General features: G+C 42.1%; 1 protein-coding gene across 1 annotated transcript in view; it reads right to left on the bottom strand.

The window, feature by feature from the left end:
- The window catches only part of USP10 (ubiquitin specific peptidase 10), a 47,478-nt gene extending 20,602 nt beyond the window's left edge, over positions 1–26,876 (bottom strand). Inside the window, exons 1-3 of the mRNA XM_066557616.1 lie at positions 26,772–26,876; positions 7,305–7,373; positions 4,254–4,299 (exon numbers count right to left, since the gene is read on the bottom strand). Of these exons, the coding sequence (XP_066413713.1) occupies positions 4,254–4,299; positions 7,305–7,373; positions 26,772–26,792 (136 nt within the window). The 5' untranslated portion in view covers positions 26,793–26,876. The remainder of the gene's footprint in view (positions 1–4,253; positions 4,300–7,304; positions 7,374–26,771) is intronic.
- Between the last annotated feature and the right edge of the window lie 238 nt (positions 26,877–27,114).

Raw genomic sequence — 27,114 nt, 5'->3', positions numbered from 1 at the left:
AATTCTCCTCATAAGAAAAACTATTAAAGTCCAAGGTCTATAGGAGTAATCTGTATTAAATTAATTACTGGATAATTGCCTATGCAATATGGTGTAACACTTAATTCCATGCTTTTTTCAAGCCAGTCTGTTCAACTGACAATTCCAAAATCCAAGCCTTTCCCTTTTTAACTTTTCCATATGTGAGGTTTGCTTTTTGAGGGGCTGGGTTTGGTTTTTCTGGTGGGATTTATCACAACCAAACATAACTGAAAAATATATTTATTAATTGCATGGAACACTGCAATTAAAGCTTTTGAGCCTCCGAGCTCATTTATAACTTCTTTAATTTTATCACAATTAAATGTATTACCATGTGAGAGTAATGATATCCAGGATTTCGTGACACAAAATACAACACACTCCTCAACATAAATCAGCATTCAACTTGTACATAGGAATTGTACTAAAACATATGAACAGGTTTTTTTGTTTTATTGATTGATTTATTTACCCTGGCACTAAAGAAATATTCTCATGGCAGGCTGCAGTATCAGGAAATATTTTCAGCCACCAAGTTCTGCAATTTCCTGGAATTTATTTATTGCTCTAATGTATGTGTGCTAAGTGGTAACACTGAATACTTCAGCTACAACTATTTCTGTAACTACTGGGTAAAGATATAAAATTAATGAAACAGTTTCAGGAATTTTGAAGGTAAGCTGACATTTTAAAGCTCTGCAGGTCTTTATGATATGCATGTTACTGTTTCAAGGACATCACATTTTAATATTTTGTGTTTCCTCAACGATGGCGGCTCAAACACACATTTCCAATTTTTAAGCCTTACTACAGAACCAAACAACACTAGGTATTAATTCCAAAGGAATTAAGTGGATACAGCATTAAACCTTAAAGATTTTGTACCACTTACATTATACATGACATCAACAAATACATATTTGCAAGTACACATCACAGACTCATTAAAAATGAGGTGGGTTTTTTTTTAAACACAACAAAAAGCAACCAACAGTTCCCAGAAAAGAAGTTATTCACACCTAAGTTATTCACCTAAGGAAATAATCCTCTGGGAAAACAATCTTGTAGGGAATATTTTGATATATGACTGTCAATATAAAAGTTTTGCAGTTCTGGATGTTTTCTAGAAAAATCTGCTAACAAATATTTTAGCTTTAAAAAATGTGAAGGGAACAAGAATCTGCATTTTTTTAATATCAAATGAAGAGTAACAAACATACAATGTGTGTTGAGGTCTGACTTATCCATGCAATACCAACATATTATGATTTAATGAACAAATTATAAAGATGTTAATTGCCTTTCTGCATTGATCTATTAATCTGACTAAATGAGAAGCAAACAGGTCACCTATCAACTTCAATCTTGCTGCCAGTCAGACTAAAGGAGACTTTTTAAAAATAAAAAAAAAAAGGTAAAAATTCCACACACATCTGGTTTCTCTTCTCTAAATCATCTTAGGAAGAGAGTGAATTTCAAATTTCTAATTTCTAAATTTCTAATTTTTTTCCCCCTCTCCCTGTGAGAAAACATTTTTAACACCCTGTCTGCCATTCACCAACCACTTCTGCAATCACTGAGGAGCCATCAGCACCCAGCAGAGAGGGCTGAAGTTCCTTTTTGAAAAAAATCAGCAGCCTGGAGCCAGGGAGGGGGGAGCTGTGCCTGGTGTGCACTGGGAGAGCTCAGGCAGCACCTCCTGAGTGAGCCCTAAGGGGGGCAGTGCCTCAGAGCCTGGGCTGGCTGTGCACACACAGCTCCAAACTGCTGCATCTGAGTGCAAATGCAAAGTTTTGGGGGCTTTAAGGGATATAAATCCACAACAAAACCATTCCTCATTAGTTCATCTGTTTGTGGTTCTTTCCACCCTTTGTTACAGCAGCACAAAGCACAGGCAACAACTGGTAACAACCAGAATTCCTCCAACCTTGATACAAATTAATTACTGGGCACATTTCAAATCCCTAGCAGCTCAAATAATTCATGACTACTTCTTTTTCAAAATCCAAGTTCAAGAAAATAGCAATTGCTTCAAAGCAAAGAATGTGGATTCCCTCCATGGGAGAGTCAGGTCTGTCAGAGGCCAAGGTAAAAGCTGTCACCTCTGTACCCCTGTCCTGCTCCTCTGCCCCCAGCAAGCTCCCAGCACTTGTGTGACCCAGAGCTAACCTGGCAAAAAATATCATCTAAGGGAGCATTTTTACCAGTTTTGGTGAATTTATCAGTTTATTGTACACTAAGGAATCACAAGAGCCCACTCAGGGCTAGTGGGGAGCAGAAAACAGAACACATCCCTTATAGAACATGATAGGCTGAAACCTTGCCAAGAGCAGAACTGATGCTGTAGCATTTAATAAACAAATTAGGGGGTTCCAGCTGAGCAATTAATCTTTGTACCTTACAGCAGGATTAGAATAATAAATACCAGTAGCTATGTACAGTTAGTCTGTGGAATGACTGGCAGAAGCTCATTTACTGTAAGATTGTGTCAAGTGCATTTGAGAAAAATAAGAGGTAATTTTTTTTCTTATTTGTTTTGACTTTCCACTTTGCTTCAGGGCATCTTTGTTTCAATCTAGTTCACAGCTCTATTTCTGAATGGACTGAAACAGATCTCTGTGCCATGAACAACATGGCACACATATTGAAACAAGCACCACCAGATGCTCCAAGGCCAGTCTATGTACAACCCCAAAATCTGTGAATGCACAGTACTAATTAGTGTGAACAGAATTCTGCATATTAGAGCTTAAACCATGGTTTGATTGCTCCTAGTAGGTGTTAACAGGTATTCTGATTCTGTAATAGAGTTAAACACTGAAGAGAAGTACAGAAAGAAATGAAGACTATGGGGAATGGTAACATGGTATGTGTGTGTCATCATATATAAATACAAATATTCTGCATAACCAAGCATTCCAGTTTAGTTTGCACAGCTTCCTATGCAGCCATCACAGTGAGAATGTGCATGCACAGTACAGTGCAAGATTGTTAAAGACATTTTTCAAGCAAAACCTAATTTGCTGTCATTACCTAATCTCAGGGCTGGGAGGGGTTCTCTCAAGGTCTAGGAATGATCTGAAAGACATTTGTACAAACCATCTTTCTGTATGGCTTGTGAACATTAAAATCTCAGTCTGAAAGAACAAAACTTAAATCTAGTTAGACAAAGAAATATATGACTGGATGCCATGTCACCAACAGACAATTCACACCATATGGTCTTTTTAAAGAACCTTTCCAACTCCAATTTTGGACTACTCAGGGTCCTAAAACTGGTCCTGTACTAAATAAAACTCCTGAATTGTCAGAAGTGCTGCTGATCTGCTCTCAAATGAGCCCTGTGGTCCTTCTTTCTGACTGCCTATCTTGTTTAGCTTTAAAGGAAGGCCAAGGTCTCTAAGCACAATGATCAGGGTGCAGTTTGGTCCTCTTCTGAGCACTTAGGAGAAATGTTCAGTCAGATACTCCCATGATTTTCCAAGGAGACCTGGAGTCATTTTCATATACATCTGTCTAAATCTCAGCTTCCTTGCTCTCTGGTTCAGGGAACAAACCAAAACCTGATTTACTTGCTGCTTAAAATTCTGTGGAAGTTTGGTTAAAACTATTCAGAGTGAGGATCACAGGGCAGCTCCCACCTACCTGTCCACTTCTTGCAACCCTGAAGTAAGGTCAGGTTTTAAGAGGTAAGGGTTGAGGCAGAGGAGACCTGTGAGTGCTCCAGTTTTAAAAGGGGAACCCTGTAATTTATTTTTAAATCAAGTCACACCTTCATCAAGAGATTAAAAAAAAAAACAAAACACCAAACCAGGATTCTCCAGAAAACAGCAAAGCCAGGCAGAAACAAGAGTCAAAGGGAGCACAGAGCAGAGCACTGCCTGCAGAGCAGTCTTGCTGTAACTGTTAGAAAATACTCATGCTGTGGCTCTTCAGCCCCCCTCATTTTCACAGCCACACCCTGCAGAGTTTCCACAGGACTGTGGCAGCACAGTGCAGGAGGAATAAGATGCCCATTGTAATCAGCTGAAGTTCAATGCAGGATTTTCAAAACCTCTCACAGGTATCATTCAGTAAAGTTTAAAAATCCAACCTGTCTAATTATGCCTGTGTAGGTGCTGAGCAAGTTGTAACAATTGTATTTAAAGAGAGGTTACAGTAAATTTCAAGAAAGTGTCACAACCTTGAAGTTTAAAAAAAAAATCTTGATTTCTTACCATCATGAAACTTACCTGTGGATTTAATACCACATGAAACTGTTTCATTGTATGGGGGGAGCTGTACAAAAAAGAAATGAAACTCATTTAAAGGCAAAGCAAATCTATGAACATTTCATATCAGTTTCATATGAAACATCCAAACATCATAATTGAGATTTGATTTTTGGAGAGGACGCCTTGAACTCATGCTTCTATATTTATCAAATCCCACACTGCAGCTTCAGGTGTCCTTGCAGATTACCACAAGTCCTGAGAGATAAAGATTATCTTGGTTACACACCACAGGCTCACCAACCTCTCAAGCAATTCAACTTCCAGCATCTTTCTTCACCGACTCATTTTAGCATGAGGAACATGAATCCTCTTTTTAGATAAAAGCTGGGAAATGATGAAACAACCCTTTGCACAGCCAACAATCACACCTAAACCTTTTGACTCTAACCTGCTCCAGGGTGGCCCTTGCAATGTTTCAGCTCAGGTGGGCTCTTGAACACATTGATCAGCCCAAGCATGAAGCACCCACAGCACAGAGTGTGGATCACTCCTGTACAAACCCTGCCATCATTTTAGGGACTCAGGCCTGCCAGAACCCTTGCCATGGTGTAACCACAGGGGGGCAATTCCTGAGCCCCCCACCTGCCCCTAAACCTCCTGAGCAGCTGAAAGTGCCTGCAGAACTGGCAGCCATTGCCACACTGCATTCCAGCAGCTCCTGGGCAATGTGGAACTGGTTCTGCAGTGGGAGACACAACACTGAGGGGATAGAGCAGCTTTACAATGCTGCTCTGAATAGTAACTCCAATGCTGGAACAAATAAAAGATTCCTTTATTGAAGTTTTCAATTCCCTAAGCTACACATACTCACATATCACCTTTTTAATGCACTGCAGACACCAGTGCATCAGAAACAGCAAAAATATTCCTGAAATTCCACTGCAAAAGTATTAAAAAAAACACATGCTGTAAAAATCCATTTCTGAACCTCAATCCATCTTAACATATCATCTTTTCAAGCCAAAAATGAGGATCAATGGGTCAAGCTCCATATTAATTTTGAACACAGATTCAATATCATTTTACTTAGAGGTAAAAAAATTACTCTAAATGTCTAAATGGCTATAACAAACAGTTTATGACACACCTTGCAATTTTTGTTTTTATCCAAAGCAAAGACCTTCAGAGAATAAGAAGATTTTTAAAAGGTATTCAGCCTCTTGGTCCCAAACATATCAGAATAATCAACAGCACTTTTGCAAAGCTGACTTGCTCCATACACCAGGGTCGTGTGAACCATCCCATGTGTCAAAAATGTCACATGTAAAAGGGACATTTTAGACAACAGAATCACTGGCTTGGAAGAGACCTTCAAGATGGAGTCCAACCCAGCCCCAACCCCTCAACCAAACCCTGGCACCCAGTGCCACATCCAGGCTTTGTTAAACACACCAGGGATGGGGACTCCACCACCTCCCCGGGCAGACAACTCCAGGACTTTATCACTTTCCATTAAAAAACTTTTTCCTGATACCCAACCTATATTTCCCTTTAGCTTTAACTACTCCTTTGCCAGAGTCCCCCTTGGGTCTGTGCTTAAGGGACCTCAGAGGGACAGCAGCACATGTGGGGACTGTCCCCAGCACAATGTGTGTCAAACACCACTGCAGCATTATCATCTCTGACTTGTCCTTCTTGAGTTTCACCCTGCCTTTTTCAGACCAATTTTTTACACCAATTAGTGTAAAGCTAATAAGTATCATTTTTTTTTCATCATCCAGGTAATTAAAACATTGAAGTGAACCAGATCAAGGACAAACTTAAGGAACATTGTTCGACAGCTCTTTATTTTGACAGCTAACCAGTAAGTGGTACACTGAGAAAATGAAGTCACACTGGTGCTGGTGCTGCAGGTTCATACTTTGAGAACAGCTCAAGATATGACATTTTCATCATCCCCTAAGTAAGTGTTGAAAAAGCTGATGGGGGCACTTCAGGTGACACTACACAATGTCCCACTGCTGTGACTGCAATTACAGTGGGAGAGCAGCAGGATCATCACAGCTAACAGGAATAACCTAAGGATCTCTTCTGCTACACAGCTCTCCCCCCAAAAAGAAATGCTGTTTTTCCTTTCTGAATTTCCCTTACTCCCCACCCCACCCCATTCCCTTCATGCCCTTTGATTGTTCAGCAGTTTATTACACTAATTACCCTTGGAAAATTAAGCTACAGGAAAGTAAGGCACATTAACAATGGTTTGTAAACTGTGACAAAAGGATTTCCCCATCTACAGCTTGAGTGTTGGTTTCCTTTATGTTGAGAGGGCAGGATGGAAGCATGACTGAAATGGCTGAATGGAAATGTCTGGAGGAAATGCATGGAAATGGACCCAGAGGAAAATTATTTTTCAAGTCTGGAGATGAGGACAATGGGATAAAACTCCTCCCTATAAAGGAAAATGGTTTCATGATTGTCTACCAAGAACTACAGAGAATAAGAGGCTGCAATACTATGTGAGGATGTAATGAACTCCAACACAAAGACAACTGTTCCCACTCTGTGGCTCTCTCTGTCACTAATTAGTTCATTATTAATGCATTTTTCAGACCTCACACACAGCTTTCTCTGTGAGCACAGCTCTGAGGGTCAGCAGTGCTCCACCTGGCCAAAAATATTCACAATTCTTGTGTTTCAAAAGGCTCCCAAGACTTAGAAGCCCACCTTACAACCAAGAACTCTGCTGGGAAAGTTCTCAGTATCCACCCCTTAAAAAAAAACCATCAAAACTGAGGTACAGGGCTGGAAAATTCAGCATCAACATCCCACCACTGCTGTCAGCTAGTCCAGCTCTGAAAGATGACAAGCAGAAAGTGGAATCATTAATTTATGTCTAAAAATTGACTTAATGTCCACATACATGGAAAGAAGGCTACTGAATAAAATTTTCAGTTTGTAAATTAGCAAGCCAAGTGAATGACAAATATTTGTATTGTTGTATTTTAAATTCACACAAAGAGATGGAGCTTTCAAATGTTATTTCCAAAACAAGTTTAAAGTAGATCTTACCTCAACAGAGCATCGTGGAGTCACAAAGAACTGATTAAATTCATCAGGGCTGAACTCCCCAAAAATATACTAAAAATAAAAGAGAAGGATCTTTGTTAAAGAGCTATTTCTATTCAATACAATCAATAAATTCACATTAAAATCCATTACTAGAATTCAAAAAGACCCATGTGCTGGGAGTCAGAAACTCTACCTTGCATCCCAGCTCCCTCTTGGTTCCTTCCTACATATTTAGCAAAGAACTTTAGGCTCTGAAAGGGTAAGCAAAGCATTTTCCTTCCAATTCCCATTGGAGTGATCACAAACTGCTCCTGATCCTGTGACCAGTTTAAATCCATGTTTTGGATGCAGCTGCATCAGTTCAGACAAGCCCCAGGCAAAGGCTGGTTTGCCTTCTAAACCCACCCCTCACCAAATGAGAAAAAAACCAAGAATTATTTCTCCAGAGCTCTGCTAAATGAGGAGTTCCACATGACTGAGTGTACCTGAGGGCACAAAGAACTGAAACTGCTCAGGTCTAGGAGAACACACAAAAATCATCAATTCTGTTATTCCTGTGCCTGAAACTCTCCAAAATAAACCTAAAATAAAACATCTTTCCCCAACATTATTCTCCTGCAGCTTTTCAGGTATTTTGCATCTAGATACTCTCTGAAAAAAAGTACCTACCAAGATGGCAAAGAAAATTACACTAAAATGAGCAATTTAATTTACAGAAAACAAAAGATTCCCAATAAAAAGGCCTGACCTGTTGGCATTTTACAGCACCTGGAAGTTTACAGAAACTTCCACTCTAGCAGTAATTGAATAACACCCAAGCATTCAGGACAGAGATATTAGGACAGAAAGCAGTTAAACAAGGCTGAATAAACTGCCAAAACAAAGAGGACTGAAAACCACTCTTGGCACAAGCAGGTCAGTCTGGCCAGCACATCACAGCCCCCATTCCCTCCCATTTATCTCCATGTTCTCCCAGAATTCTGGACAGTTCTCTGCTCTCCTCCACCCTCCCACCAGCAAAGCTTTCCCAGCAGTTTTGAGTCTTGCTTGTGGTAAATCTTTAGCTTGGATTTATTGAGACACAACAAACCAGAGTGGGAGCTGAGGCAGAGAAAAGAATTTCCTAAAATCTGGGAAATCATCTGCAGGCTGCTGCCACACACTGCACACACAATAACCCAGTCCCAGGGGGGTTTTCCAGACTTGAGGTGGTTTATTCCAATGGAACTTGCTGTTTACATGACTCACAGCCATCTACATTCATAAATCTCAAAGCTGAACTGAAAGCCAAATTCCACAGCAATTACAAACCATCGTTTTCTTACACAAAAAGTGATTTATACACACACCACTTCCACGTGTGGCTGAGTGTGCCCATTTCAATGGCCTTCAAGTTTTTTAAACAACTACTACAGTAATCTGGTTTAGACTACAAACCACTCAAACAGTCAAAACAAACTGGAACATGTGGGATTCAAAGAGTGAAGAACAGTTAAACATTTAATGCTTCAAAAACTCTTCCCTCAGCCAACTGCTGCCCACCAAGGGAGAATCCAACACCCAAACCCAACAGATCCCTAAATTGTACCCAAGTGGCTTCACAGCTCCTGGCACAGGACTCAGGCTTGGTTTATACTTTCTGTATAACCAAGGCTTTTTTATTCAGCAACACATGAAGTAGAATTCATCATATTCCAAAAACAAACTGAAGAAAACCACTTGCTGACTCATCACTAAAATTATGTTTTAGGAGGTATTTTTGATGCTGTCATGCCACAGAACAAAGCAATCATCTCAAGTGGAGTCTATTAAAAGTGATATAAATCCAACCCCAATTTCTCCATCTAATAATATAATACAGTCATTTCATTACCCAGCATTTTAAGCAAAGTATCACAGGCCTGGGACATCTTTCTGAGCTTCTGTTTTAATGAGGAAACAAGACAAAAAATGGAACAAAGTGATTATTATATCACTATATCACTATATTAATTAACTGTTTTAATGGTGTATTGATATAGAGAAATTTGTGTCTGTGCAACTCTTCCTGTGGAATTTAAAACAGGACTTTAAATATTTACCAACATCTCATCCTAGTGAGACTAAAGCTCAAAAAACCCATCCCATTTGGCCTTGAAATAAACAGAATTTGATCTGATTTGGTTTGATTTACCAATGCACATTTACACCAGCATTAAGTCACCAGTTGAAAGATTCCTGCATGATAACTGAGAGAAATAATGTTTCAAAATAAACTTCATGATATCAGTCCTTACACTTAAGGACTGATGCCATTAAACCTGCCCAGTTTAACCAACCTCCTCTGCCTCCAGTCATCCTCATCTCTCCAGAAATAACTTCTGCAAGCTGGACAGAATTTTCTACCCTTTTCCAGACACAACTGTGCACTCAAGTGAAAGAGAACTGTGATAGCACATCCCTTGGCAAGTATAACAACCTCTACCAAAAAAAGACAGGATTCAGAGGGGAAAAATGTATTTTAAGCAATTGGAAAGATACTGTAACTCCCTGCCTGCTGTCCATCCATCCCTCCCAAGCAATCAGTGTACCTGGCACTCTACAAGTTACCTATGTAAGAAAAATACTTGCTTAGTTCTAACACAGCATCAGCATTGCTGCAGAACTTACCCTGTACCATTAATTCAAATTTTGAAGGTTTTACAGCATCTTAAATGCCCAAGTAATAAGAAATTTTAAGCAAGAACAGACTAAGATCTTATTAAAAGTAGTACAGGATATATCCTTATTATCAGCGTGAATTTTGGGGTCCTACCTTGTTTGCACCCTCAAAATTACTCCCCTAACCTCAAAATTCTCTTTGCCTTCTTTCCAAACTGACAAATAAATGTTAATGCTTGGAACATGAAACATTTAATTAAATTACTTACACGAGCTATTCACAGTCAGCATTAATTTCTCCCCCACTCTATAAATAACATTTTAACACATGCCAGAGATACACCAGCACGTGTTAAAAGCTTGGCCATAATAATTTCTGATGCTTTCAACTCCAATTTTAGTATTTTCAAGTGTGTAAGAAACACACAGCCATTACAACTGCATCAGAGTGATGCCTTTAATGCCCAGCTAAGCTGCCCCATGCTGCCCCAGTCTCTGGTCCTGTATGTCCCAGCACCTCAAGGCCCCAGTCAGGGATGACAGACAGACTGCACAAGCTCCAAGAACAGTGGGAGTCAGACACAGACAGCTCAGGGTCAGCCCTGGAGCAGGTGAGAGATTGTGCTGGGCTGCAGATAAGCTGCTTGTGCTGCTCCATCACTGCTGGGCCAAGGCAGCACCAGCCTCTCACCTGCACCCACAACTGCACAGCCCTGGCTGAGGCTCGGGCACTGCACGTGAGCACAGAGCTCACCTGGCCCAGGCAGCAACACCAATTCCCAACACAAAATCTGGCAACTTACAAACCCAAAATATTCATAAATATTACCTGTGAAATCCTGGGCTTTCATTAAGAGCTCTACACAAATTTTCAGACAAAATATATGTATATGTATTCCTCTAACACTGTTTAACATTCAATTGCCGATTTCAAAAACTGATTTTGATTTATAGCCTCAGACAAAAATGCAGCTGCTTGAAAATCACATTACACAGCAGTCAATGGTGTCAGTGTTCACTCACAGGAGCACATGGATGAAGCTTGGGAGATCCAGTCTCACACCAAGACTGAATGTGGAAGAAAATCTAAGGAGAACACTGGGAGAAAGTTCTGAAAATTTCCAACTGTAACAATATCCCCAGACTTGCTTTTAAAGATACCTAATCCCTAAAAGGCTTAATTCAGTCCCATCTGCCCTCCCTCTCCTGCAAACCCTCTCCACAGCTCTCCCAGAGCTGTCTGTCTGTCCTGGCTCCTGGGAAGGAATCCTGGTGGCTTTGGGAGCAGGTGTTTCACTGAACTCTGCAGAGCCACCACTGACCCTGCACTGAGTGTGCTCAAGGTCCCCCAGCCCAGGGAGCCTCGTTTCTGTCACAGATTAAAAGCAGATCAGAACAGTATCAAACACACCCCAGTGACCTTCCACTTGCAACTGTGTAAAAAACCAGATGGGAACTGCAAACCTCCTCTGGGGCTGTGTGGGAACAACGGGGCTCTGTGGAATTCCTGCAGAGAGGGGATGAAACACAGCCCAGCTCTGCCCCTGCTGCCTCTCCAACTCCTCAGCAAGGCCACCAAACCTCTCCTCTGCATGGATCAACACCTCTAAACCCCAAACACACTGATGGATCTATTCCATTCTGCAATTCTCAGCAGTAACCCAATCTGACCATTCACCAGAGATGTACAGTGTTAAAAAACACACTAAACTCCCATGATTCAACTCATGAGAGCAAACATACACCAACTTAATAAAATGCCTTGCTTACACTGCACAATCAAGTATTTATGTATTTTCCACCCAGTATCTTCCATACTGAGGTTCCATAATCAATCACTCAAGTTCTGGGAATTTTCAAATGTGAATGTCTTCTTGCAGATGTCACATGTATGAGACCAAGGATGAAAATAAAACTAACAATGCCTGAATAAACCTGAAAATGAGGTCATTTTAGAAAGGATATACCAAAAATCTTTCCCTTCAGATACACTAACAACAACAAGCACATTAATTAAAGAAAAAACTGCAAAATTAAACACACTTTCTGCAATTCTAAAATGGCATCTTTTCTCATGAAGCTGCTGGTGACCTGGGTGTTCTAGTACTCCATATTTCATTTATTTGCCTTATCTGCACCTATCAAGATTTTGCAATAATGTTTGGGCATTGAATGCAAAATATTGTCATACTCTTGGGACTATTAAAAATCCCACACAACTAAATTCTTAAAATAACCAAAGAATCAGTTAAAACTGTAGTTCTGAAATGCTTCCTGTACAACTGAAGAGAGAATAAAAGAAGAGCTGCATCTTGACTCTCTTCTCCAAGTTAAAATTTTAAGACTAGAATATTACAAATATACTCTGCAGATGAGAATATTCTTAAAAGTGTAGCACTTTTGAAATGTATTTTTTCTAAGATACAAGGTAGGAACATTGAATGGATGAGACTATTAAAGCTGAACAGTGTTTCCAGCTCACTCCTGAGCCTCTGGCACCAATTTCCACGTTCAGTCTGACATGCTGCAAGGAATTAAATTCCCTGTATTGAATCCCTGCCTCCCAACATTAACTCTCTTCAGAAAAATACTCATGTTCAACACCTTCCTTAGAGCAAATCCCAAATCCTGCTGATTGTCAGCCACTGGTGTTTCCAGTCACAACAAAACTGGAATCAGTTTCTACCTTCATCTCTCCAGTGTGATTACAGCAATGTAAGGAGATTCTACAGCACTTGGAACAAATAATTTCATCAATAACATCCCCTTTACATCTTCAACGTATTATCTGCAGCTAGATTTTAACATAAATTACATAAAATAAATTAACCAAATATATCCAAGAAGCTTTGTTTTCTACCACTCAGGAATGAAAGTAAAAGTACTTAAATATTTGTGTAATAACTCTGATCACTGGGCAACATCTTAACTATGCAGATAAAAGCAGCAGCAACAAAACTAATTCCAAGGGGGGAGGGGAAGACCCCAAAGGGTTAAAATAAATTAAAATTAACCTGACCTGCAAGCTCTGCCCATGCTGACTGGTTTGTGCTGTGGTCCCCCAAACCCCCTGGAAAAGGAATGCTAATGTGGCATGAAATCCTGCCATGAAATCTCCACTGGTGCTCCTGCCCAGCAGCACCAGGGCTGTCCTGGAGGAATGCAGGGAGGGGAGTCCGTGTTCCACAGCTGCCTGTCCTAGAAAAACAGGTAGAAATAGCACTGACAGTGCTGCATCATCACCCTGGCATCACCGGGGCTGCAAGAAAGCCAGGAAAATGAAGTGTCAACTTGGGCTTTCAGAAAGCATTAACGTGGCTTTCATCTGCCACCCAACAGCTTCAGAGCTTCGGTCCAATTAGTTTAAGCTGCAAATAGTCCCACTTCAAGTGCTTTTCCATAAAGTAGTTAAAAATACAGCTTTTACAGCTGGATTATTCCTTGCCACCGCTAAATGTCTCAGCAGAAGGCCAAACAAGTCAAACTAGTTCACATTTGAACTGAAATGATGAAATAGCTGATGGATACCCTAAGCTATATTTATATATATGTATTATATATATAATCTTGGCCACCAAGTTACTCCTACAAAGTGGATTTACTCTTACAGCTCTGGGAGAGGCTGCAGCAGAGCAGGAAAAGGAAGCATTCAGACACAAGTGTGTTTTCTGGCAAGGAAAAAAGGCACATGCATATGAGTGCACTTGGGTTTTATTAGCAGAGAAAACACTCTTGCATTAGTCATCCTGCAGCAAACAAGGCATTGCTTCCTCACCCTTACTTCTCTCCCAATTTCTCAAGGATTTTTTTATGGAAAATGTAGGAAAAAGCAGTTTTCCCACAGGTTGTCCTTTCCTCTGAGCTGAAATTCATCCAGTCTTACTACACAGATGATTACTGAACTGGAGACAAGGTTTTACAAACTAACAAATCTCAAGAAACTGTTTGGGCTTTTTATAGATTTTGAATTTGCACCCAGCATCCCATAACCAGGAGCTATGAAAACCACTGGCCATGTATTTACAGCTGTACCACAACCTAAATAATATTTCAGGCAAAGCATAATGTCAATATATCTCTTGACCAAAATATAAAGTTGACTTTTCTAAACACAAAGATATGCAAATGAAGTCACACTTGAAGGTGGAGCAGTTGCATATTAAACTTTTAACAGCTGAAAATGCAACAAATCCCAAGCAAACTCTCAGTGAAGCTGCCAGTCCTTTTATCATTAGCCCGCAGCTCCAAACTAGAACATTAACACGTCTCCATAGTGCCTGGAGAAAGATCAGAGCTAGGTAAATGTAGGTCACCTAAGCCCATGAGTCAGTGCAACTCTGCCTGCCCACCATTTAAGCTATCAAAGGCTCAAAAATAAAGTGCAGGACCAAACCTTTCCTTTTATTGCCCCCTAATTCAGGAGTTTTTTGGGTGTTATTATAGAATTCTTACAGCTGAAGAAAGTTACAGATTTTCTATCTGTTTCACATAAATTAATCTGACAGGTTTTATTCCTTCATAAAAAAAAAAAAAAGAATTCTCATCCTCAAGAAGTCATTTTCTTGTCAGAGGAAAGGCAGCCCTCTGGCTAGCAGGGAAGCACAGTTGTGGCTGTCACATTAGTGGAAGGACAGGTTTCAGGACCAAATGACTCCTTGCAGCCTGATGTAATTAAGGCAGCACAATGTAATGTCAGCAGTTTATCCTGAATATTGTAACTCAAATACTCACAAAAGCAAAGCAGGTTGTTTTTTTATCAATTATATAACATACTTCAAATCAAAGCAACAAACTGAACAACAACCATAGAAAATCCTGCCAAAAGACAGGCCAATTTCTTACACCCAAACAAGTTCTGTTTATGTATGCTCCTCATTCTAGTTCAAATAATGAGGTGCCTGTTGGCACTCCCCTAGTTCAAACAGCAGCTGCCACAAAGTGCATGCAGCCCAAGGAAGTTTTCTATAAAATGGTCAGTGTAGTGAGCAGGGGAGAGAAAAAGGGAGGGCAAGAATAAAAACCAACCCATGTCACACAGACAGCAGTGCATTTCTGAGTGAGCTGTTCCACAAAGACTCCTTATCTTCCCATGCCCAGGACTGCTCCAGCAGAACACCTCTGCTGCTTCACATTTCAGATTTGCTCCAGCTGATATTTTCTGTTCCACAGAACAACAGAGAGAGAGCCCACCAAAACAGGGACGATTTTATTTTGTAAATAATCACAGCATAAGGAGAGCACTGCACCTGTAGCACTTGTACATGATCATAAAGCAATGGCCCCTGACAGGAGAACTGTACCCACAATTTATAAACTACTCTGAATTTGTATTCTGTGGTACAGCATTGAGTGTTCTTGATGAGAAAATCCTTCCCTGCACCTTCCCTGGCACCCAAGGCAGGAACACACATGGAGAGCAGGCATTTGGGGACTAGAGCAGGAATACCTGCAAAGTGCATTCCAGGCAACAGGGAGAGGGAGGTAACTGAATTGTGAGAGGTGATTACATCAACTCTTGGCTCTTTGGAGAGCAAAAGAAGGAATTTCTGACACCTTTCCACCACCACTACAAACCCACAGAACATCTGCCCGTGATAAAGAGAAGTAGTAACATTTTCCTATCTGTTTTTCTTGCTATGTTAAAACTAAACACAAGCCAAACAAAAATACTTTCCTATCATAATCTCCCAGCTGGCAGCCCTCACAAATATCAAATGAAAAAGAAATACTTCCCAAACGGGGAGACTGGTCCTTCCTCAGTTCTGAATTCGAGCACAGTGCTTGGTAACAAAAATCTCTGGCCAAGGCTCTATCTCTTCACACCCTCTAAAAGTTTGGAAACACCAGCTCCAGGCTGGCTGCTCATAACTCAGCAAACACATTTATTCAAGCTCTGCAGGCTCCTCTTGCACTGAACTAGCTATTGAGTCTATGTGCAAATTGGAAACTCTCCCTGTAATGAAGAGCAAAAATAATTAAGACTTGCATTATTCTGATTTACCAGTGCATGATAAGCTCTGAGGAGAGAGAAGCTGGAACATGAAGTTCCTCAAGAACACAGCCAGTTTAACTACTCTTTATTACAGGTGGAGCAGGCAAAACAATCCCTCAGTAATTTTATCTAATACTTCCCAGCAGAAAACCCTTAGTGCTGGCCCCTCTTTGGTTTTTTTCTCTACCAAGCTAAAATCATTAGAGCTGCAACCTTCAGTGGGATGAAATTCTAAGAACACGGTGGTAAAATCAGTTCTGCATCTGGAGAACACTGCTTGGGCCACATTAAATAGCAAATTTTCTTGGAACACCTCCCAGCTGTGCACCCAAGTTCCAGGCACGTTCCATAAATCCACCTTTTTCTGCGGTTTACAAAATCTTTATTTAGCAGCTACCATCCTGAAGGATTGTTTTCCACAAGCTTCTCTCAAGGTGGAAAAGCAGCACATGCATCTTCCCTGCCATCCCCAGAGCCTGCAGTATCCAGGAGGCAGCACATTCCTCCCCAGGCCAGGCAGGAACAAAGGCTGGCTTTCCTGGAATGGCTTCCAGCTCAGAAACTGCAGCGCTGCTTGGCACTGCCCTGCCACTGCAAAGCCTTTCTTCTCTTCTTGCTGTGGCTGAATTCACCTCACAGGCTGCTTTTATCCTTCAAATCCGTGGTTGAAAGAAATAAAACCAACAGATCTAGACTTGGATGAGGTTATTATAAAGAAAAAATCAGAAGTAGAGCTCTAGGAGTAAAAAAGTGCAAGAAACAGATTAAATAGAGACACGTAGTAAGTAGTTCAAAAATATTACAATTGGCTTGATGAGACCAAAGATGAGGAACAAGAGTTAGATCAAGAGCTGACAGAGGAGCTGAAGTTATTGGTAAAGACAGCAAAGGAGAAAAAAAGAAATTGAGAATGGGTTTTGTGCCTCCCAGACCCCTCTCCCTTCTAAAAGCTGAACTATCAGCCCAGATTCTGGAGTCCTGGAATCCTTCTACTGCTGGGAGCAATCTCTAACTCGGTTCCAGCATTTGTATCTCACACTCCCTCTCCTGTGAGCTGCTCCATGTGCCTGGACAGGGAGTGTCCTCTCCATGCAGGTGAAGGTTCCAACCTTGCAGATACAGCAGCCAATATTCAGGATGGCATCCTATTATTTTAAATATGGAAATTATACTAAAAAATATGCTTCTAAAATACAGCGATCAAAAATTCAGATTGCTTGTATCTTCATTAGATTCCCACTCGTTTGGGTACGTTTCATATTTTCTTTGCTTATTTCCACTACTCTCATCTTCACAGAGGACAAATACCTCAAAGGATCCATACAGACCCATCCAAGAGAACCATTCCACCCTGGGCAGTGAGGAGATTGCTGTTCCCTATTTGTCAAGGAAGATGGAAAATACAGTGGAATATAAAGAAAAGTGAGGAAAGAATGCATAGCCTCTGAATTACTGCAGCTAAACACTGTGGAAAACTAAAATCCCCCTCTAACAGCACCTCAGCAAACGAGTCACCCACACAATGCTTTTCACAAGCAATTACTCAGGGCAGGATTTAGGGTGGCTAAGATTAGGTGAGGCAAAAATTAGCTATCTGGACTCCATCCTGACAAGGAACACAGATTAGCACTTTTGGAAAGCACCTAAGCCCACCTCTTTTGATGGCCCAACTTCACTTCTCAACCCTAGATTTTTGAAAAGGTGAATGCTTAGAAAATTTGCTGGGTTGGCAATCTCATCTCTTCTCCACAGGCTGGATGATCAGCAAGGTGATTACTGTCAAACTGAGGGAAAATGATCCAAATGATTTTTAATTTATTTTTTCCACTGGTGGAAGGAGTGTTAAGGAACTGAGGAACCAGTGTCAAGCAGAATACACAAGTGGCCAGGAACAAGGAAGAATGAGACTTTCCCCTCTGCGAGTTGTGACCTGCCAAAAATGGGTTATCTCATAGAGAAACAGCCAAAAATAAACCAGAGAATATGTGAAAAACACAATGATTGGTAAATGACTCATGGGGATCACAGAAATGAAACCCAACTACCACAACAGAATAAAGGCTCCAATATTTTATGTTCTTTATCAGCTGAAGTTTCAGTAGTAGTTCTGCAGAGGTTCTTGCTGTGTTTCCTGCAGGAACTCCAGCCCCTTCAGGACTCCACCAGGTGACACACATGGATGTGGGATGTCCCACGAGGACACCATCCCCTGTTCTGATTCCCAGGGCATTCTCAGCCATCCACCTCCTCTATCAGCCCAACACGTGGCAGGTGGAAACCTGCAAGGATCTGGCAAAGCCTGCGACAGCAACTTTGTATTTCCAAGGGGTTTGCAAGTTAAAATGGAAATTGGGACACCACACATATGCCACCGCCTCCCGAGACAGTTTTAGAGCTTAAGTATCTGCAAAACAATTTTATGTAGATGCAACAGAGCTGTTCAAAGAAATGCACAGATTAATACACTGCTGCCACCAAACCCCAAACAGTAAGCATACTAAACACTATTCATATTTTTAAGTGACAGCATTAGAAATTGGGTATGAGGATGGCAGTAGGTATACTGCAAGAAAAAAGATTCTTAAATGGTCAAAGTTAAGTAGCTCAATTCAAAAGACTATCACTGATAATGCTGCTACTTTTTGTCTTTCCTTGTACATCTTCTGTCAGCATCCAGAATTCTTTTGCACATGTGAATGAACAGAATGCACAGAACAGCACTCCAGATACTTCCCAACACATTTAGTCTCAAAGACACTGAAATTCTTTCGCTTTCTGAAGGTAAAGAAGGAATTAAACCAGAATATCCTGACAAACTGATAAAGCCCCAATGCTCAGAGAGCAGAGCACACTCACAGCTCCCTGGGTACCCTCCTTGCAGGCAGCAGTTGAGTCACCACTTCCTTGGCTGCTCATCCAGAGGGCTCAGAACAGGCTCAGAACAGGAATATCGACAGCAGCAGCAGCACAGGCAGCTCTGCTCTGGCCTTCAGCCGCCTCAGCGCAGGGACAGAGGCAGGAGCAGCTCTGTCTGCAGGGTCCCTGCTCTCACCCACAGCTCCAGCACCTCCTGCTCTCCTGTCCCTCATCCATCCATGGCTTTGGAGACCCCACAGAAGTGCCACCCAATTGTCATCAGGCCCACAGTGCAGACAAGGATGATGAAACCACACCCTGAGCCCTCACACTTCTGCACACTCTGAACCTGTGAGACTTTCCTCTTTCAAACAACACCAATTCAGGCAGTTTTTGGAAGAACATGCATCTCATGGGTCTGCTCATTGCCTCCTTTGGTCCCAAATCTAATTAAGAGATCTTGCAAATCATAATGACATTTGGTAAAGCAATGAATTACTCACACAGTTCTTCAAAATGGTTATTTTGCAAATAAGGCAGAAAACACAAACTGAACTAGAACATATAAACTGATTTAAGTTTCACATTAGTGATGTCTGCCTTTATCAAATCCTGCTGGCTACTCAGTAAACACACTGGATGTGCTGGACACTCAGACCTGCCAATAAGCAGTTGTTCACTAACTCTAAGTGTTTCTTACTTCAAGCTATCACAAAATAAATAAATTTAGAGCACACACAAAATTGGTTTGCATACCAAATGGCTAAGAAACACCTTAGCTCTTAGCTTATCTCTTTCCTAACTTCAAAAATCCATGAGGAATTCAGACCAATTATAAAGTCACACTACCATGAAAGCACAGAGGCTGCACAGCTCAGCCCCACTGGAGCACTGCTGCAGGAGGGACCCCCTGGTACCCACCACTGCCAGCAGCACAAAGCCAAGGGGAAAAAGGAGCACAGCTGCCCTCCCACACCACTGCAGGCTCAACACTGATCAGAGCTTGGGGACATCTCTATTCCAAGGATGTGAGCACATCAAATCAGAAAATCTATCAGCCTAAATGAGACAATCATTAGTGCCAAGTGTAATACACATCCACTGCCTCTATCCTCTCCCACTGAGGAAACTCAGCTCTGGAAACACCTGGAACACCATGGCAGCATCTGCCACCTGCACTCAGCAACAAGAGTGACCACCACACCTCACTGGCCACCACAACTCACTGAACACCACAACTCACTGGCCACCACAACTCACTGGACACCACAACTCACTGGACACCACAACTCACTGGACACCACAACTCACTGGACACCACAACTCACTGGACACCACAACTCACTGGACACCACAACTCACTGGACACCACAACTCACTGGACACCACAACTCACTGGACACCACAACTCACTGGACACCACAACTCACTGGACACCACAACTCACTGAACACCACAACTCACTGGACACCACAACTCACTGGACACCACAACTCACTGAACACCACAACTCACTGGACACCACAACTCACTGAACACCACAACTCACTGGACACCACAACTCACTGGCCACCACACCTCAGCACTATGTCTGGACCACAGTGAAGTTCAAGAGACTGAGCCCATGAGCCTGTTGACAGGAACAAATCCAACAGCTTCATTTCTTCTGCTCTGAAAGCTGACTGCTCCTCTTTCACACTTCTGACTCTGCTGCACTTACATTTTCTGTTGCTTGCAAGGCCAGGATGACAATTTTATAGATTTCATTCTTGCCTGCTTGCTCTGAAGGCACACCAACTGCATAAATTCTTTTTCAATTGTTGTTGTTCCCAGTTCTGTTAGGGAGGTCTCACCATGTGTGATGAAATGTGGAAGCCTAAGCCTCTTGTTAGGGGCAATGGTCTATGGTCACAGCCCTTAACTGAGAAGAAAGTGAGTACTGCCTAAGCAAGTGGAAATTGCCTCAAGAAGTTGTCTTTGCCTTTTTTTCAACTTTGTATCAATTAAACACAGTGCTCCACAGACATTTTCAAACAGTTGTGGCTTTGGTTTTGTATCCCAAAGGCAGCAGCAGAACAGCAAGTGAGGTTTTCCATGCTGTAAGGACACCAGAGTGCTATTTCTTCCTTTCTTTGGTCAGCTAGCTATTCTTAGAACCCATAAGATTTAATGGATGGACTAAGTACACTGGAAGTCAAGAGAACTTGATTCTTTTTGCAATTCAGCTGTTACCTGTGCTGACAATGACTCTTTTCCTTTCTGCTTGACTTCCCTCTCCTTTTTACCCTATCTACTCATATTTAAAATGACAAGGCCATCTCACACTATGTGCCAGTCTCATTTTGAACTGAATACCCTCTGTAAGTAATATGGTCCATAACATGAATACAACTAATCTAACTGCCTGCCTCTATCACTAAAAAAATTAACTGAACTTTTTCCACTTCCCTCTCCATCCAGCCTAAAGCTTGCACCAAGAATTCAAGGGATTATCAGTATTTTACCTATTTTAGCAGGTTGCTACAGTACCTACAAAGACACCCCACTCCAGCAAGACAAAACATTTTCAGAGCAGAAGCCTCCACTTCTCTGTATGAATGATACAGGACTTCTGTATTTTGAGTTACAGTGGCAAATCCATTGCCAGCCTGCAACATTCATGGGGGAAAGTGAGGCAGGAGATCTGTGAATCACTACAGCAGGCTCTAAATGTATGAAAAAACATGCCCAGTGCACTGGGGGAATAACTCAGCTATTTCTGCTGGTCTGCTCAGAGGAGTTCAAACAAAATAAGAAGTCTTTCATACACAGATTTCTTTGAAGAAAACCTACTTTCCTGCACGTTTTTTTGAAATGCATCTTTTCACACAACCTTTAGAGACATGCTCTTCTTTACAGCTTCTTACAGATCGTGCATTTTTCTCTTCCACCTCAAAGCTGAGCCTCACTTGGGGTATTTACTTTTTTAACAAAGTAAAATAATTTCAGATCCCTTAAGTGGTTTTCCAGTTTGTGTTAACATTACCCTCGATGGCAGCTCATCTGTATCTCTTTTTTTCCTACTATAATTCCAATGCAAATAACACACAGTGCTTCTCTTAAAGCTTCCATCCATGGTATGAATTCACACACAATGCTACCAGCAGCAGATTCCCCAAAGTGCTCCTGCACATTTCTCTCCTGCAGCACTGACATTGGTGGCTAGCACAGAATCTCAACAAGCCTTTCTTGATTTGAAGAACAGATGTTTTTTCACAAGGTGTGTGATTCAAAGAAGCCTTACACAAACACTTTGTTAGGGCTACTGTGATTTAATCTTCCTCCTGCCTAAATACAGGTGAAGAAAAACAGACCTTGTAGCACACACTGAAGATCAATAAATCGTATGCTGTCAAACAAGGAGGAAAAGTTCTTACACGTATTTAAAATATCAGGAATATCTGGAATAAATTAGGTATTAGAGAGTCAACTACAAAATGAAAAGACTAATGTACATCAAAGTTTTACTCTATTAAAGCATTAATGAATATGTGAACACGAGCACTAACAAAACAGAATCCTTCAAAGTGTTTTAAAAATAACCAACACAGCCCCATTATTGGAAATACTTGAAACAGAGTCTTAAATACCTATGGCACAATTTCATCAAACAAAAGTAGGGTTCAGAACCCCAATTTTAAAGTATCAGACTATTCTATTGTGGAATGTCTGAATATACAAACACACACATGTACACACACACACTTTTTCACCACGAAGCACAACCCTTTGTTCCCTAATCCCCAGTTGTATGTTTAATGATCACACATAAAACACTTCCATCAAAAAGAAAAACCGCAGTTCCAGCATGTTTAATTCTTTGGAAATGAACATCTACATTGCTGAAATGGCATTAGAGTGACAAATGACTATAATCCAATGGCCCAAGGCCAGCAACTTCTATTCTAACAGATTTGGCAGTTTTGTACAGCACAGCATGCTGTGTGTCGATCACTAAACAGAAATGAGACTGCTCAGTTTACCTACAAACAAAACCCCACTTAACTTTACAAGTATTTTAACAGCTACATGAAATGCAAGGACCAGTATGTCTGAGCAACTGCCCACAGAAACTGGATTTATTAATAGGTAAATGGCTGGATCCATTCTAAGAAGTCTCCAGATCAGTGCTATAGTCTAGAATGCACAGAATAAATAGCAGTGATTCACAAAACCTGTGGGTTTTAGCCTATTTGCATGCTGCTATATAGTTCCAAATTTAAGTTCTATGTCAGTTTTCCCAGACTTCCTTTTTTTAAGTCAACCAACCCACATTCACCCACTTTACTCAGTGTGGATTCACCATTCAATTCACATTTTAGAAAGGCAAATGATCCCTTCTGGCTACCGAAACTCCCAGCTCCAGCTGCAGCCTGAATTCCCAAGATCACGGGAGCCTGGAATAACTGCTCACTCCACGGGCAAAAGATGAGCCCAGACCCTTCTGAGCAATGAAAAACGAGTGGGGAGAGACAAATCCAGCTTCTTCAGCCCTTTAAACACAGGACAGCAACTGAGCAGCAGCAGCAAGATGGGGCACTCACACACCTCCCTCCAATGCCACTCCCCAGCAGCCCTTTCCCACATCACCTTTTATTTTGTGTATCTTCAGTGGATTTCACAAACCTGACAGAATCCAACTGCCCCATCCCCAGACGTTTCTTTCTGCCCATGAAGACACTCCAACGTTACACACATGTGCACAAGAAACTCATCCAGCTGCATAACAACCATTTTTTGGACATTATTTTCGAGACATCGATTTCCTAATCACCACAAACATCAGGCAAGACACTGCAAAGGCAGCACAGTACAAATGCCTGCAGGCTGCTGCCTTTTTTTTCTTTTTTTTTTTTTTTTGTCTTCTAGAAAGAGTCCTGGCTTAAGGAAACATCAAGCTACACCCTGCCAGGGAGCAGCCCTCCAAGCTGGCCATAAAAGAGGCAGTTTGCAATGCAGTGTTGCAGGGAGTCAGGTTGCATGCCATGTTCGAGTTCCAGTTCTTCTGGTTGCCAGGCTAGACACAAGCTGGGTGAGGATGAGCAGCTTAGGAGCTTGTTCAGCTTTTTTTTCTTTCTCAGCTCAAACCTGCCTGGTTTTCACTTCAGCTGGGTTTGGGGCCAACGTGGTAGGTTTGAAATGGCACCGAGTTCATCTGACACCACAGTAATGGTGGAAGAACAAAACAAGCATAAATGATTCATTCTGCTATGGTATCCTTTCTTCTGCTTAACTTGTTTTCAAAGGATTTACAAATGATGCCTCTGTATTAATTCTTTCTATGAAAAACAATAGAAAAAGTGGCTAAACCAACTGTTTATACAGTTCCTACAGAGTTTTAGTCTTTCCAAACAGGGAAATAGTTTTTAAGCTGTCTTTTTTTTTTTTTAAAGAGATTTTTAGATGCCCTTGATGACAAGTGGTTTTAACTAGATCAGCTTAACATCTTTAGTGTCATGGAGCAATACAGCAGGTTCACTTGTAGCTCACCTTAAAAAAGGGACAGATTGTGAATAGAGTCAGCACACACCCAACAGACCCACACAACACTTAAACCTCTCATGAGGTGGTTGTGAAATGGTGCCATGGAACAGAGGTACAAACACCAGCAAGAGCTGAACTGTGCTACCAAACACTTCTGTGCTCGCTGAGCTGGCACCCAAAATCAATGGAAATATTCGATATGATGGGGTTTCAGGAGTCATTTGTCACAATGTGCAAACTGACTGATGAAATATTTCTGCCCACTATTCCATGAATCCGTCCATGGCAGAAATCTGACTCTGCGTTTCAGCTGGAGGAGCAGCAGGATTTTCTTGAAGATGTTTGTTCCCTGTGTGACAAAAAATGCCTCAATGATGGTACACCCAAATTAGAGATATGGAAGGAGAACACACTTCTGTTTACTTCTGCATCATGACATGGACATAATAACTCAATAATCTTATTTATCTTCTACTCAGAACAGGCAACTTTTATCAAAACTTTCTTATTTTTCTACTATCATCCTAAAACAAAAAGGAAACACCTTACACATGTAAAACTGCATCCCTGAGCTTATCTTCAGGATTTCATCCCAAAGGCTCCAAAACATTGTTACCTTAATTCAGCATCACAGCACTGTTCTGGAAGATGTGCTCACATAGATCCCAGACAGCATCTCAATAAACTGGTTACATTTGAAAAAAACCCAGAAACAGGCTGTGTTTAGTAACATGAACAAAGCATTAGCTAAACAGTATTTTATAAATGTGCTTCCAAAATATATATGTACCACATTCTATACAAACTATCTAATACAAATAATATATTACAACTTCAGCAGCAACCTCAGGAGACCTAAAATCCACCTTTACCTACAGAGGGAGATGATTTAAAATATTCTGTGCTCAAATTGCTACTGAAGATGAATTTACAACCCAGTTTTAATTTCAGCAATGGAGCACTTCACCATAAACTAAATCATCAGCCTAACTTTTTTTTTTGTTTTAAAGTCTGCCAATGTAATTATGTACTGTTCAAAACAAATCCTTAACTCCTCCAAATCATGAAAAAAGCTGCATTTTAAACACCAAACTCGTCAAAGTGACCACATGCACGGCTGAGGGGGGAGAAAGCAGGGATTGAAACAACTCTTGAGCTGGGCACTGAATCCTTCTGATGCATCTGCATTCCAAAAATCATTCACTGGGATAGTAAAAAAAGATCGAGAAGTGAGTGAGTTTCCTTCACTTTGAAATAAAACTTGAGGGACACAAAATTTTAAAATTAGTTGTAAATTTGAAACAAACTCCAGACACTGCAGCTGCCTTAAGAACACCCACATTAACAAAAGCACTCACGTTTTTCTCTCAAACATAAATAAATCAAACTGCACAAGAAATGTCGGTATAGTTTTTACCAATTACAAACTTCTGAAAATAGAAATACTAGTGCCATCAGTGCACGTCCTCATTTGATGTGTAACTTAATTGAGAAAAAAAAAAAAGACAAAATATACAGAACTTATAGTAAAGCATCCCCCTGTTCAAAATGACTTACATTGTATGAAACGTGCTTTCTATGACAGAAGACACGGATCCTTAACAAAATTACTTTTAACGCTACCACAGTTTTCTAAACTTTATTCTCTGCGAAACAACAAAGCTGCTCTAAGTCTTGCAAATAAAACACTCCAAAGCCCTACACGCTTTTCCTGACATTCCTGCTTTCAAACTCTTTGGGAGAAAAACCTTAAGGGAAAGAAACAGTGAAGCGAACCCATTCAATCATTCGCTCTAAGCACACACACACTGGATTAGCCCAGGAAGCGAGCTGTAAACTTCCAGCGAAAAACCACCACGACTGCAGTTTTTTTTCCACTCGGTGCACAAATCTCCGGGGCTGGTTCAGCCAGTGGGATCCAGGGAATCCGCACACGCATCCCCGTGCACGGCGATCTTGCAACACTCAGCCCTTTGCACCCCGATGCGCCGGGGTTTAGCGAGTGTTTGTGCGGGGGGGAGGGGGGAGGATTAGTTTACAAATCTCCTTATTCCCTTCTCGTTATAGAATCGTTTCTGCCTCTCACCCCCTCCAAAAAAATTCAAAAGAGCAGCCGGAGCGATGGGCTCTGTCCGAGCCACGCTCGGCCGGGGGCTCAGCACCGGCACCCCCCGCCCCGGGCCCCGGCGTGGTGACACCGACACCGGCGCGGGGCCGACCCCCCGCGCTCCGGACCCCTCCGGGATGGGAATTCCGCCCCGGGAGCGCCGGATCCGCCGTTCCCGCGGGCAGCGAGGCCGCCCCACCGCCCTCAGCACATTCAATGAACGTGCACAATCACCCTGGGCCTACTCCCGGCCACCACGCTCCCCCCCATCCCGGGGCCCGCCCGCCGCCGGGAGCTCGGCGTGGTCCGGGCGCGGTGCCGCAAGGGTGCCCGCGGTCCCGGACGGTACCTGCGCGCCGTGCAGGGCCATGGCGCCCCGCGTCCCCGGGGAGCTCGGCGGTCCCGGCCCCTCACGCCGCCGCCCCCGCCGCCGCCATCTTCTCCCTCGCACGCACCAGCCGGGCCGGGCGGGCGGGCGCGCACCGCAACGCGCATGCGCCGTCCCCGCCCACCCGCTGCGCGCGCACGGGGCGGGAGCTGAGGGCGCCCAGGGAAAAGGGCGGGAGGCGGCTCCGCCTCCCTGAGGGGAGCGAGGCGGGCGAGGAGCCCCGAGGGCTTCCCTGGAACACCCCAGCGGGCATCCCGCCTGTGGGAGGCTGAGGAGAGGAGAGGGTTTAGCCTAGGGAAGAGGA

This window comes from Molothrus aeneus, chromosome 11, assembly GCF_037042795.1.
Source record: "Molothrus aeneus isolate 106 chromosome 11, BPBGC_Maene_1.0, whole genome shotgun sequence".
In the NCBI taxonomy this organism is placed as follows: Eukaryota; Metazoa; Chordata; class Aves; order Passeriformes; family Icteridae; genus Molothrus; species Molothrus aeneus.
The sequence above is the reverse complement of the archived record's forward strand: the minus strand, read 5'-3'. Positions and strand labels throughout refer to the sequence as shown.